A 15,531-nucleotide genomic window follows, 5' to 3' on the forward strand; every position below is an offset into this window, starting at 1 on the left:
TATCAATAAATCTGCAAAGCTGATCAAAAATGCAATGGCCACATAAGTGCAGCTTATAAAAATTAGAACTCAAATGGGATAACCTAAATAAAATAAACAAGTAAGAAAACTACAGTCGAGGGTGCTCGACTGTGAGATACTGGCTACCCATTTTGAGTAAAAGGAATATTCCCAAAATATACCAGAATAATATAATATAAAATTCTATACAATGTGTCAAATGGTAAATTTGGTATATTTGATATGGTACTACATTCTTCTATAGTATATCATAGATTGCAAAATATACCAGATTGTCAGCCAAAGCATAAAAGACCCCTAGAAAGTAGGCGTTTTTTGCCTATTTCATTAATAACTTGGACAATTTTTGTCTGATCGCAAACAAATTTTCAGGAATCACAATTACTATAGTTGTTATTGTATATACCGTAATGTAATGTAATCCGTAGCTATAACTCTAAAATTACGCTTGTTATTCGATATTTGTTGATTTTCGGGGGTGGAAGTGGGCATGGCAAAATTTTTAAACAAATTTGACTTACCCCATAACAAGTATAAAAACGTGGATTAGTCAATAGCTTTAGGTGAATACAAAACATGAAAATATAAAACATTTGTGTTTAATTAGAACATCATATTACCATCATCTTTTGATTTATGAGTTTTATACTCACGTAACTCTTCATAATATTATTAACATAAGCACTCGTTCAGCGTTGTGTTTCTAATTAATTAGACTGAAATGACATAGGAGCATACGAGCTTTGGCTTGATTGACTCACCGACTGAATAACAAAACCGAGCTCTTATTATGCTAACCAATAAAAAAAATAAGGAAAATCGGTGTCAGCGCGTACGAGTTGCGTGCCACAGTTGCCACATTTGCCACAATTTGCCAAAGTTGTTGAAGTTGCCACATTTGTTGCTTTCCTTGGTAAACTTGAAGCTTGTGCTCACATTTGTTCTTGTTGACTACATTAAATATGCATTAAGCGAGGATTTCAATACAATTGGCTGGCTCTTAATTTGTATGAATACAATCGACCTCTAAATGCGTGAGTGTGTTGTATATGAATACGTAATGGTGTCTGTGAGTTCGCCACATAAATTAGTCAACTAGTTGTTTTGTACGCAGGTTCATCAGTTCATCTACCAGACGCAGGTATCCCCTCACATTCTTAAGGTTACCTACCGAACATAGATTGCTGATTGCTGATTGCCGTCCAAATTGCATCCTTTTTCGGCATAAAAACGAACGGAGAAAGTGGAGACCGTAATGTTGAGTCAATTATATGAGGTTGTTCTTATTTAGTCGGATCCGATTATTTTGAGGGTCTAATGAGTCGCACGTGGCTTTTATTACGGTATTCCTCACATTGACATTGCTGATTAAAAATGAATTCTCTTAATGCTTCCCCTTTCCCTTTCTCTTACACTTCGACATTCATTCACTCTCTCACTTTTTCAGTTGGTTTCCAGCAATCCAAATCAACGCAACTGGCGCGGCATTCTTATTGCCCTATTGGTCATCATCATTGTTCTAGCCCTGATTGTTACCTCAGTGGTAAGTGAATAATCTAAGAATTACGAATTACTTGAATAGCAACTAGTTCTATTGGCAAATGGTTCAAGAAATCAAAGAGATCTGTTTTCGAGGGCAACATAATTATAATTAAAAAGTCACCATACTTAAGTTCATTGTACTGTTGATGTAAATAGCTCAAAAAAAGAGTTCAAATCATAGGAAAACAATTTGTTAGGGTTCGTTTTGATATGTGACAAAAGCTCATTGACATGAGACATAATCATCAGTTGCATTTACGGCTCATTTGACCTGAACCATTTGCCAAAAATAAACCAATCACAAATCACATAAGGCGCTGCCAAAACAAACACAGTTGTACAAATACCAATTTTGATTCAGAGAAACTGAATTATGAATTTCGATACACAATATTCACAATAATGTATTGCAATTCTATTTTGATTTGCGCTTATAAAGAGCAAATACATACACACACACTTACATCTCCAGACACATTGTATAAATGAATATTCACACTAAAAACTCAAATGTTATTCGTGTAAATACGTTGCGCTCATTTTTGTCTTTTGTCTTTGTTCACTTTTTTTGATGCCTGGCTGCGTGATATGTATGTTTCCTTGCCCCCTCAACCCTCTTCGATTTGCTTTCACCATTTATAAATTTTTGTGTTGATGTTGATGTTGTTGTTCTTGTTGTTGTTATGCGTTACAATGTGTTGTCACAATTGTGTTCTGCGTGTAGAAGACAGCATATAAAATTTCTGCATTTATCAAAAAAGGTGCTGCTCACGCCCCCCGATGAGGGACCACGCGTCAAGGGGCAACGCATCAAGCTGCAGGACATTGTCGATGGCCTCTATATACCACAGCGCGCCAATGGCAGTTGGATCGATGGTAAGCTCAATCTCCCTTCTTTTTTTTTCAGCCTAAATCCATTTTAATTTCCGCTTTCATGTGATGCTGATGCTGATGATGCAGCCGAGGAGTTTTTGTACCAGGACCATTTGGGTCGCATCTGTCTGCTGAATGCAGCCAATCGCACGGAACGTGTCCTCATGTCCAATATGACATTTGTAAGTACATTTCAAGTACTTTAACTCTCTCTCTCTCTCTTCCCCTTTTCCCTCTCATTCGACGCACACGCTGAACAGTTAGCATTGAATATGTTTGTGTGTGTGCTTATTGCTTATCTCTAAGCAGAATAAATATTTGCAGCATGTTATTTACGACTAGGAGGGGGAGCTGTGGGCGTGGCATTCAACATGAATGCTATCTCAAGTGTACACACTTGACTTGGCAGCCAAACAGTTGGCAGGCACTGTTAACTGATACACATAACGCACAAAAGTAGGCAAAACAAATGGGCCAAGTTATCGCTACCCCATAACGATAAAAGCCAAGCGATTTTTATACCCATGCTTGTTTAAACATAGAGCAACCTCGATGTCGAAGTCGATGACGATGACGGTGGCGATGATGGTGATGGTGAGCACTCTCACCAAGATTTCTTACTCTGTAGCCAGTGGGTTATAGAATTTCCGGCTTAAGCTTTGACTAATGAATAATGCGCGTTTTCAAATTGAAAAACAAACAAATAAAGAATCCCAAAATGTTTATGGATACACTCTTCTCCATCTCTCTAGCCCCCGTCTGCGCTTCTTGTGTCATTCAAGCAACTCTGTAAGGGCTGCCAAGTTGCGAGCACTGGGGATGCCTTTGGGCCAAGTGCATCAACAAGTGCCACATGCCGCCAAACTGGCAGCTACCAACTGCAACATGCAAAGCAATCACTTGTGTCAACAGTTGCTGCTTGGCAAATAATTAATGTGCCCCACACGCTCAGAATTTCCACCAAATGAGCAGTCACAAGGATAATGGAACACGCCAGTCGAGTGTGAGCATTAGCTCGGAGAATCTGATATTTTGAGAATCACAAATATTAGCTTACAGAGAATAAGTTTAAGCTTGGGAAAGAAGCAAAACCTCGTTGATGAGAAGTCATGTTAATATTATATTAAAAGTATTGTTGATTGACAATATGGAAACACTTACAAATGACAGAATCAATTAAGTTTGAATTATTTACTGGGAATATATAGAATATCCGAATTTATGAGTAGGCAACATATTTTTTAAATCGATTCAAATTGAATGAAAAACTTTTCTTAATGTGTTTGCATCTTTTCCTATTTCATCATTTTATTGCTACGACGACCTTCAGCAATGCCATTTAAGGCCATTATTAGCTATCTGACAGTGCTTGTGAAAATAATTTTGGCGGAAAGACCGTCATTTACAATAAGAAATTACCATTCCAATATGTATCCATTGGCACAGCACGCGCGCATGCAAAGCAATTAAAATTTTAATTAAAATCATCCATACACAACGTTTGCCATTGTTCCAGCAGCTGCTCAGCAACAACCACAAACCTTATTCACCATTCGCAACATTTATTTGGAATTAAGATCAGACACATTTTAATAGCTAACATTCCACTGAATCTCCCATAATATTTTCGCATACTTTTATGTTTCATTCGCTCAGAAAACTCTGGCGCCGTTCTCATTCAGCTTATCACCGGATAAACGTTACCTGCTACTTGCTCAGAATGTTGCCAAGCTGTTTAGACATTCGTATCTGGCTCAGTACACACTCTATGACATTCACACGAGGTAAGCTAGTGAAACCCAGCATGTCCATGCGGCTCAAATGACTTCACGTCTGTTTTCCTCGCAGTGAGACCGTGAAGTTGCGGAACAATCAGTTGCAGGACGAGTGGCCCTATATGCATTATGCACGCTTTACAGGTGCCGGCAATGCTCTCATCTGGGTGTTCAACTACGATATCTACTATCGTCAGGAGGTGCGAGCAACACACATCTATCGCATTACCCACGATGCTGTGCCGGGTGTCGTTTACAACGGAATACCCGATTGGCTATACGAAGGTGAGTCACAAGCTGCAAATTATGCTTGGCGAAACAACTTAACACTAGTAGGAGGACTTTTTTCTAACTTCCCAACTTTTATCACGTTATACATAAGTTCATCTGCTCTTGATTTTTCCATATTTTACAGACACACATTGAGAAACAAATGAATAATTCTTATAATTACATTGCATATTATATTCTTTCTTTTTTAGTTATATGGAATTTAGTGGCTCTATTTTATAGCTATTTCGTAGTTATATGCATTTTCACATTAGTTTAAAGTTTATTAAGTTCACATCGTTAAACTCCAAACTTCTGATGAAATCGTCAATAATTTTTTAAATATTTCAAATATATGAATTAAAAGAACTATTTTTAAAAATGTTTCTTTTGGAATTACATCGAGATATTTTTGCAAATATAACATACGAGAAATCAAAATATACAGCATTTAAATTGTATATGAATATTTTAACAGATTCTCCTGTAAAATTCACTTATGCGACTTTCACAAATAGAGCATGACATATTTGTATTGGTTTATTTTAAATGTATTAGTTATTTTTAAATTTATAAGAGAAAAACAGGTAAACTAAATAAGTTAGTTAATTTTTTTATGAATTTATACATTCATTATTCATTTCCTAACCTCAACAATCGACTGTTGTGAATTTCTAGAATTTAAAAACTGAAATGTGAAAAAGCTTTCTCATTGTTATTCATTTTGCATTCATGCCGCCCTTTCTAGAGGAAATCCTGCATGCAAATAATGCCGTCTGGGTTTCGGATAACGGGCAACTGCTGCTCTTCGGCAGCTTCAACGATACAAACGTGCTGGAGCAGCACTTTGCCTGGTATGGCACCACCTCAGCTGGCCCCGCAGGTGGCTCAGGAACAGGCGGCTCAGGCTCTAGCGGTGGCGGTGGCGGTGGCACGGGCACTGGCGGAGGAGGTGACTCAGGCAACACTGCTGGTGGTGCTAATCCGCATGCCAACTTGTACCCGGAAATTAGATCCTTACGGTAAGTTGTGTACCTCTACTGTGTCCTGTGTTCTGTGTGCTGTGTCCTGTCGTGGGCTATATTACATTTCGATTAAGTGTTAATGATGTGCTCGTGACTATCATTAGCCCTAATAGTGCTCGGTAACCTCGGTAATGCTTTAAATTCATGAAGCGACTGTGCATAGTTTTTGAGGCCCTTGTCACGATGAACAGAGCACACAACGCTCATCGTACCGAACAGCCTTTGTTTTGGCAGGTGTCAAGTGTGCGTGAGGTGACATTTAAGGAATTAAAATTAGTTTGAGGAAAGTGAGTAGAGCAGTTTGAAGCACCAGTTAAGCTGCTGTCTCTTTCGATTTGATAAATTGCCAAATGCACAAAAGGTTTTGCGTTTCCGTTTGCTTTTGCGTTTGCACAACTTCTGCCCCAAAGCTGTTGAACTCGAAAGGATTACTGAGCTGACATAACTGCCGCCTAACCTGTTGTGTTAAGTGTAATGTCATCATTTAAGGTTTAGTTATGCAAATAGCCACGTGTGTAGGCCTTCACTTACACACATATGTATGTATGTATGTATGAGTATGTGAATGGCATCCAGTTGTAATTGAATAATCTAAAAATAAAATTAAACATTATGACAGCACAATGTGGGACTTCGCAGACAACTATGCAAATCCCTTTTAGATTGAACTATTCAGAATCAACTAAGACCCTTTCACATTAGATTTAAAATTGCGGGAAGTGCATGCAAAAAGTTTCTCATTGTTCTTATCGTTTGGAATAACATAATATTAATAGGATTCGCTCAAATACCATTAATAATTAAAGGAAACTATTAAAATCTATCCTGCCACATATTAAATTAACTAATAACTAATATTAGAGATGTTCTCTAACAACATCGATTTGAATATTCGATTAGATTCATCACGCATATGAATGTCTTCCTATCTTATATAGAATATCCCGTTACAGTTTAGCTTAATATGTGGTTGTTAATAATAACTGAAATTCAGTCGTCTTGCTTCTTCTAAGTCTCTCTTCACTAATCGATAAGACCCTCGTTCGGCGTTGCCAGACCCGATGCCACAAAAATGTATATAAAACCACAATTTATGTGTTTTCTCTTTTCAAAATAGGTATCCAAAGCCAGGCACACAGAATCCAACAGTTAAATTGCGGGTGGCCGATTTAACGGATCCACAAAAGATACACATAACGGACCTGAAACCGCCGAAAATTATTCAAAACGAGTGCGTAATCCCCATTGACTAGACCAGGTTAAAGATGCTAATCGATTGTGTTCTTTGGTTCCCTAACAGAGATCATTACTTTAGCAGTGCCAGTTGGGTGAGTGCAACAGAGATCGCAGTGGTTTGGTTAAATCGACCGCAAAATATTTCCGTGGTCAGCGTTTGCCGGAGTCCTTCGTTCGCCTGCATTGAGGTAAGTCGCAATGGCCTAATTAAGCGTGACGCTCTCCATATCCTGTAGCTCTGTCTGTATCTGTATCTGTATCCGTATATGTATCCATATCCAGACCCATCGAGTGAGCGGAGATGGACGTGGTTGGGTGGACACCGTCTCAGTGCCATTGTTTGCGGCCAATGCCAGTCTTTATGTGGCCATATCCCCACTAAGAGACGGCTCATTTGGTAAGTGAGCCATATGTCAATTTGGCCTTTGTTTCGACTTGAATACACAACGATTCTCTCTCACACACACACGCCCACAACAGGCTATTTCCGGCACATCGTACACGTGGACATTGACAATAATCGAGTGCTGCCCCTCACGCACGGACCCTACGAAGTGAATAGATTGCTGCACTGGGATCAGTTGGATAATTGGATGTAAGTAACCATCGGAAGTAACAATTCCTCAATCTGAGCTTAAAACGAGAATCCTAAATATTTGAAAGCGCGAACTAACAATTTCACTCAAACACTCAATAAAAAGAAATTTATTTCCGAAACGTCAAGAATAGACAAAAGAGACATCAACTGAACTCTGAGTTGAACAGTGTTAGGGTATTGATGACCTACATCTAGCGACAGAATTACTATCATATTAAATCTATTTTACTTAGAATCTATTAGATTTTGTTACTTTCTTAGTTGCTGTTATATAAGAATGAAATAAAAGACAAAAGTAAAACACGTGTGGCACAAGTAAATCGAACACCATAACCCAAAATCAAGCTCAAGAATTAACATTTGCAAATAATTTATATTTCATATTTAATTTTTATTAATAATAAATATTATTGTATATGATAGAAGAGATAGATATGCACATATTATATAATTAAATTCATTAACTAGATTTATAATTGAAATCAATCAGTGTGCATTGTAATCAATAACTCTCATCAGAAGCAACGTTGGGAAGAGGCTATAAGCTTTTGTATTACATGCGAATCAATAAATCTTGGTCAATTCTTTCCCCTGCATTTCTCCCCGCAGCTACTTTCTGGGCACACCAGAGCGTTTACCCTCCCAGCAGCACTTGTACCGCGTCTCCGCGCTGCCCGCTCGTCAGGGACAGGCGCTGCAGACGCCCGACTGCCTGACGTGCCCGGCATTGATGCAGCGCAACGATGGCTATGACGAGGGTCACACTAAGTCACCGCCAAAGCTGGTCACCGCATGGGACGATGATTGGGAGGACTCTGAGGAATCGGAGGCGCTGCCACCTTCGCCAGCCTTACCCGTGGAACAGCAGCGGCCGGGCCACGGGCATGGCACTGCACCACCACCACCACCGAGCGATTGCCTGTACCATGAGGCACAGTTTCCTTTGTCCTTGCGAGCGCGCTATGTGCTTATCGAGTGTCTGGGCCCGGTGGTGCCCAGCACCACCATCTACGGACTAAAGAATGCGGACGCACCGAAGGCTAAGCGGCAGAGTGATCCCCAGGAACAATTGGAAACGGAAACGGAAACCGAAGCGCCCGATGAGCTTATTGAGCCCAAGTCCCAGTTTATGGAGCTGCTTTTCACGGTGCAGAATAATACGCGACTCAAGGAGAAAATGGCTAAAGTAGCGCTGCCGCAGGTGAAAACCTTTCCGGTGATGATCTCCGGCGGCTACCACGCCCAAGTGCGCCTCTATTTGCCGCCCGTGCTGCGCGAAGACGAGATCACACGCTATCCCACCATACTGCATGTTTACTCAGGGCCGGGCACTCAACTGGTTACAGATCGCTGGCACGTAGACTGGAACACATATTTGGCCGGCAACAAGGATTACATCGTGATTGAAATCGATGGTCGTGGCTCCTCAGGCCAGGGGTACCAGCTGCTTCACGAGGTATACAAGCGTCTGGGCAGCGTTGAGGTCTCCGATCAGCTGGAGGTCAGCGAATACTTGCGAGACAACTTACACTTTATTGATGCGCGTCGCATGGGCGTCTGGGGCTGGAGCTATGGCGGATACACAGCTGCCCTGGCTCTGGCTGGACAACAATCGATCTTTCAGTGTGGCATTAGTGTCTCGCCGGTGACCAATTGGAAGTTATACGGTACGTTTACCATCTCCCTAAGTCTCTCTCTTCTCGAAAACTGACCAGCAAACCAATTGGGAATTCCATTCACTTCCAGATTCTACCTATGCAGAACGGTTTTTGAGTTTCCCCAACGTAACCGACAACTACAAGGGCTACGAGGAAAGTGATCTCTCCAAGTATGTGGACAATCTGCGAGATCGTCAGTTCCTGCTGGTTCATGGCACTGCTGACGACAATGTTCACGTCCAGCAATCCATGGTTCTGGCTCGAGCTTTGACCAGCAAGGGAGTGCTCTACAAACAGCAGATATACCCAGATGAGGGACACAGCTTATCGGGTGTGAAGAGGCATCTGTATCGCTCGATGACCGCGTTTTTTGAGGATTGCTTCAAGAAACTGGTAAGTGCTTGCTCTAAAGGGTATGAACCCTTATAACACTATTTTGTATATATACTATTCTACCAACTCTCCTACCATATCTCTCTATTTCTCCTGTTCTCAACCACCAAAACCCACCAACCAATACGACAATAACAACAACCAACATTCATTTCATTTCGTACTCATTTGCCATATATACCATGTGCATATAAATCAACATTGTCATGATCTCTCGCGTAGCTCGATCAACAACAGCAAAATCAAACAGATTCCATGGATTTCCTGGATTTTCATAGTTTCTATGGCGGTTAAATTTTGAATCAATATTTCCCCCTCAATGACAAGTACTAGGTACAGTCGCCGTTGTTATAAATCGTCGTCGTTGTTATTTGTTGTCCTTTGTAGACCTCTATATTTTTCGCTGTTTTCAATGCCTTCTTGGGGAACTCGAATTTGTAATCATTTTTCTTAGTTGCTTTTTAATTCAGTTATCACATATAGCTCTGATTTTGTATACACAATACACAATACTTGATTGATTTCTATGAAAAATCTTTTAATAGCATGACTTTTTGCTAGTTATGTTTCCAATAAGACTATTTGAGATCTGATGTTTTTAATTTTAATTGTAATGTCTGACATTAATTTTAAAACTTGCATTCGATACGCTATAATAAAACATGTATTTATACAAAGAAAAGTAAGTTCAATTACATTTAATTCGAATTTAATTTCAAGATGTTGAGAACAGTATTTAATAATAACAGGTCAATCTCTAAAATGACATCACCTAGAGTTTTCCTTTTAAAATAAAGTAAAATTCAAAATTTAGAAAAATCGAATGATCTTTTCAGCATTAGTTAGGTAGCTATATGTGTGATAGCTACGTGTGTACGTTCTCAAATCAGCATTTCATTAATTAGAATTTTATAAGATTTTTTTATTTCAGATAATTAGCTCATCAGCCATTAAATGTTCTAATAAAATTCTGATATTAGATGGCTGATGAACTAATTATCTTAAATTTCAAATAATAATTTTAATAACTGGGTTTTGTTAACACTAAAATTTATACATACATATGTTAACATGCCGATTTTACTTTTAGTGTGCATCCCAAAATGTTGCGTTGCGCTTTAATAGATTGATTAAACAAAAATTCAAATATTTTCGAAAGTTTGCTTAATCATGTTTGTTTATTGCGACAGAGATGAAAGGAATTTATCAAATTCTTATTTTGCAACTTACTTTTTGCGTATACATACATATATCAAATTGCAGATGACACAAAATTAAACATATTGCTTACGTTTTTTTTTATTTCGTTGCAAAAGTTTTGTTCTTTGTTCTTTCTAAGTTGTTGTTGCTGTTTGTCTCCTTATTCGTACGATGGCTATTTCTTGTCATTTTCCTTTTCATATGCAAGTTCTTCTTCAAGTTTTCTCTACATCCATTTGTTGTATTTGGTTTTTTGTTGTTCATTTTCGTTGTTCAACTTCTTCGCCTTTGTCTACTTCTTCTTCTTCTTCATATTTCTCTTTTTGTTTTCTTCAATTTGATGCCACAAACCAATTGTTGGCCGTTTTGAACGCGTGTGTATGCGTGCGTATGTATGTGTGAACTTGTGAGTGTGTGTAAGTTTTTGGGGCTTGTTGTTGATGTTGTTTGTTGGGCACAATAATTCAATGTGTTTTCTTTTTGTGGGTGTAAACACACAAGCACACTTACATATACACACACACTCAAACACCTATAGACACAAACACACATGCTACTTTACCTGAATGTTGCTTATGCTTTGATTGTGTTTTGTTTTTCACTTTACTTTACTTAACATAATGTCTCTGGCCGTATCAGATAAAGTCAGATTCAATGTGAAACTAACTCGTAAAAATTTGCTCCCTGCATATGTACAACAGGTGCCACCGGAGTCTAAGGCTGGCCTGGGCAGCGGCGGCGATATGCAGCAGCAATAAAAACAGGAACAACAACAACAAAAACAACAACAGCAGCAACAGCAGCAACAATAACATAAAAATATGACCATAAACATTTTTCTGATAACAGCAGCGGAAAGCATTCAACGAGAACCAAACGTGCGAGAAGAACGTTTACGTAAATTACATTAAATGTAATTTATCATAAACAAACACACATACACACACAAACTCACACAAAAACACGAGCATAAAAAGAAAGAGAAAAGAGACGCACAGCCAACAGTGATTGTCACATAAATAGAGCCAAAATGGCAACAACAAAACGTAAATGGCATTTTGTATAAAATTAATAACCAGCAAAAATAAATGCAAACAAAACGAAAAATCAACATGGTTGTGAATAACATAACTCACACACACGCACACGCACACGCACACACACTAACACGTACACGGACACGCACACAACTACCAGAGCAAACTGGTCGAAATGAAAAGTGAGAAAAATACTTGGTCGCATATAACCATAAACGGAAGTGGGCGTTGTGGATGTGGCAACAGCCCCATAATCAACAACAACAATGTCTAAGTGTCGCATATTTTTTGTATTTCATATTTTATGCATTTGTTGCATAAATTTCCAATGCGTTTTACAAAGAGAAAAAATGAAATTACGAAATATTGAAGTGCAAAGGTCGACAGGTGAACCAGCGACCAAACCATGAACTGGTCGGAGGTCGGAGGTCGCAGGTCGGAGATCGCTTTGCGGTTATCGTGGGATTGCCAAAAGTGTGTACAGAGAGTCTCATTTGAGTTGTAGAGGAAATCACTATCATAAATCAATTTACAAACATTTGAAAAGCAATTTAAATGCCATTTTCTGTTGGCAATGCGACTAAAATGCATTTTAAATGCAGATAACTTAAATAGATGATCTACCTTTATTATTTATGGCTTTCTTTTGTAAATTTATATTGCACAATAATAATAAATTAAAATAAATTCAATTAGGTAAGCTAATAAAATAGTTGAAAATTCTGTTGTGTTTTTGCTCAAAATGAACAAAGAATTGCTCATACAATTATGTAGAAATATCTTATATATTTAAAAAATATATGTAATTTCCTTTACATTTCTGTGAACACCAATCGAGATTTACTTAAGATGACTGCAAATTGTGAATCTTTGAAAATTTCTATGAAATCAAAAAAATTGAAAACAATGCGACAAAATGCAAAATAATTGAAAGCAATAGTAAATACAGTAAAATATGCACAAACTTATTAAATAGACAGAGAGAGAGATGGCCAAAGAAAATTATAATTTGATTTGCAAATAAGTGAAAAAATCACAAAGAAAAAGTACGTTATGCATGTAAGTAGCGCAATAATAATTAATATATTGAATATTTAAATAGTTATTTGAATTCAGTTCGTGTTAATTGCAACAACTTCGCAATGAAGGGCAAACCAAAAAGTACATTTCTAAATGAGCATAGTAAAAGAAAAATACAAATAAAGCGAGTCCCCTAAAATTGTCTAGATAATTAAGTGAAAAATCAAACTAAACATACATTAAATACAAGTAAAAATGAGAAACGAAAAGGTCAAAAATAGCTGCGATACACATAAAAAATTCAAATGCAAATTGCGACTGTCAGAAAGTTGACAAAGGACAACAAAATAAATGACACCGCATCACAGACCCGCATCCGTGTCCTGCAGCCTGTCCCATAAAAAGGAAACAAGTAAACAGCTTCGTACACTAACACATACACACATATGTATGTATGTGCAAAAGGATTAGCTTTAATTAGGTTTTTTCAGTGGCGCAGAATATACCAGTTAATTAGCAGCCTTCTGGCAATTGCGGTTCTTAATTATAATGCTCGACATACGCTGTAGCTGTATACGAAATTCAGAAATTCCTTAGTTAGTATAGTTTATAATAGCTTTAGAGAACAGTTACTCACTTTTTGGTCGAGTTAGTTTGGAAATATGCAGGCTCTTCAATATGAACTCTAATTAGTAGAATTTCGTCTTAAGTGACATATCGTTATATTTTGTCAAGTTATAGAGCTTAATAAATAATTTAGTAGTCAATCTGCAGGAAATTTCGCGTTTGCTTTAACTAATTCGCAGAATGAAACGGGCGCCAAAAATATGCTACAGAAGCAGCCAACTCATTCACTCTCTTGTCATATGTACATACTATGTATGTATTTTCTATACGTGTTCCTGGGGGTTGTGTGCATGTGTGTATGAATACTCATGCTTACCAACGCCAGCATAAATTTATATCTGACTGACACTTTATGTGCGGCTTACGCTTATTTTTGAAAATTTTACGATTCCTTGTGGCGCGTCTGCAAAACGCACCTAAATTTGGTCGCCTCGCTTGTCACAATTAACATGTGAGAGTTTGGCGTGCACACACACACACACACACATACACATGAACAGTCACGCCCCTGTGAATGGGCCAAGGCATTTCATTTTTAGACTAAAAGGTCGCCACAGCTGTGGGCGGCATAAAAAGGGCAGCTGCTGTGTGCGTACGTATGTGTGCGTGTGTGTGTGTGTTTTGTTGACACAAAAAGGTGTTTGCTTAAAGTGGATGACAGAGAACAGACATTGGGGCAGAGCAGAGGAAGCTGGTCAGCTGAAAGGCGCACTCACACATTCAGAGACAAAAATGCAGAGAGAGCGAGAGTGAGCGAGTTGATCTGTTGCCTGGGCTAATCAGGGCTGCGGGGCGGCTGTGGAATTTATATGTATGCCTAAAAGTATGCTATATAAATTGAAAATTAAATTGCTCTACAATTTTAAGCGCTTTCCATGTAGTGTACTAAGGACCAATTACCAAAACAAAAACTCTTAAAATATAATTATGAAAATATAGCAAAGCGTAGTGAAACGAATAATTGATTCATTAATTCCCTAATTTGCAATACATACATATATATTATTACCTTAGCAAGTACTTCAATATACACATATACATATAGTAGTTACTGAATATTGACTTATATAAAATGCAATTTAGTAATTATACAAAGCAAGGCGTATACATATACTTACATTTATTAACTCATACATACATACATAAAATATGTATATACATAAATTATGAAGAAATGTAGTTTAGTTTCTTTAGTGGATCAAGCGTTGGCATTATTCGAGTTAAATTTCAACCAAAACCAAAAACAAAACCAATTAAAGCGTAATGAATATAGAGATTAATCGAACTTCAAAACTGTGTACTGTTAATTAGATTGTTAGCTCAATGAAAGCGGACTCCTTGGCGAGACTGGCGATCTGTAAAAAATATGAACTAAAGTAAATCTGTAATATATGCGCCCTATAACTATAAATACATGACTATACTTTGATATATGATACATACATAAATACATACATACATATACATATATTTTATAAACAACTTTTACTCTTTAATGATGAAAATTTTAATACTCTGTCTTCAGCCTTAACAAAAACAAAATCGAAATCGAAAGGGAAACCAAATGAAATGAATTCATACTAAAATGTCAGTAGAATTATTAAGAAGTGTCTCAAAATGTGCATGCAAATTAAACCTATGCACTTGTTAGCTAATTTTTAATGTAAATAAGCTTTAAATCGTTACTTTCTTCGTTTATTTGTTTTGTTATTATTAACTTAGCAGGACGTTTGACTAAAAACCAATCCTATGTGATCCAACAATTTCTTCTCTTCCATAAGCAACAAAAAACCAAAAAAAAAGAAAATTATAAAAAAAAAAACAAAAGAAAAGAGTAATTAAATGATAATTGAATTTAAACATTGACTTAATTAGCTGAGATGTTAAATAATTTCGCAAGGCATTTAGCAAAAACCATAAAAATATATATATATACTTATATACATACAATAAACCAAAGCATGAGAGCCAAAAAACAAACATGAAAATGTGACCTGATTAAAGTGTATTTTAAATCGGGGGATAAATTCAAAGTTCTATGTCGATAAATCAAATCCTCACCACTATGTGCCAAATTAAAAATGAAATAGTGCAACCAGAGTTGGCCGCAAAGTGTGCTATTCAATTTACAATACGGCGTGGCGTGGCGTTAGTAAAAAATCGAAAATGTAAAGAGGGAATAAACGAATGCAAAATCTGCATAAAACATTTAACGAACTACGGGCCAAAGATGACCACACCAACTGGTAACTGGCC

At 37.5% G+C, this 15,531-nt stretch overlaps 1 protein-coding gene across 3 annotated transcripts in view; it reads left to right on the forward strand.

Annotated features, from left to right (window-relative positions):
* Positions 1–15,255, forward strand: part of LOC132792360 (uncharacterized) — a 39,334-nt gene extending 24,079 nt beyond the window's left edge. For 2 of the 3 annotated variants that reach the window (XM_060801703.1, XM_060801711.1), the window contains 14 exons: positions 1,469–1,564; positions 2,325–2,439; positions 2,524–2,618; positions 4,093–4,220; positions 4,285–4,496; positions 5,230–5,503; positions 6,624–6,737; positions 6,807–6,930; positions 7,025–7,139; positions 7,223–7,337; positions 7,950–9,007; positions 9,087–9,391; positions 9,614–9,724; positions 11,293–11,382. In XM_060801703.1, coding sequence (XP_060657686.1) covers positions 1,469–1,564; positions 2,325–2,439; positions 2,524–2,618; positions 4,093–4,220; positions 4,285–4,496; positions 5,230–5,503; positions 6,624–6,737; positions 6,807–6,930; positions 7,025–7,139; positions 7,223–7,337; positions 7,950–9,007; positions 9,087–9,391; positions 9,614–9,685 — 2,823 coding nt within the window. In that variant the 3' untranslated portion in view covers positions 9,686–9,724; positions 11,293–11,382. Of the gene's footprint in view, positions 1–1,468; positions 1,565–2,324; positions 2,440–2,523; positions 2,619–4,092; positions 4,221–4,284; positions 4,497–5,229; positions 5,504–6,623; positions 6,738–6,806; positions 6,931–7,024; positions 7,140–7,222; positions 7,338–7,949; positions 9,008–9,086; positions 9,392–9,613; positions 9,725–11,292 lie in introns of all 3 variants that reach the window. The other variant, XM_060801718.1, reaches the window with a different exon arrangement.
* The last annotated feature ends 276 nt before the right edge of the window (positions 15,256–15,531 follow it).

This window comes from Drosophila nasuta, chromosome 2L (assembly GCF_023558535.2).
Source record: "Drosophila nasuta strain 15112-1781.00 chromosome 2L, ASM2355853v1, whole genome shotgun sequence".
NCBI classification, from domain to species: Eukaryota; Metazoa; Arthropoda; class Insecta; order Diptera; family Drosophilidae; genus Drosophila; species Drosophila nasuta.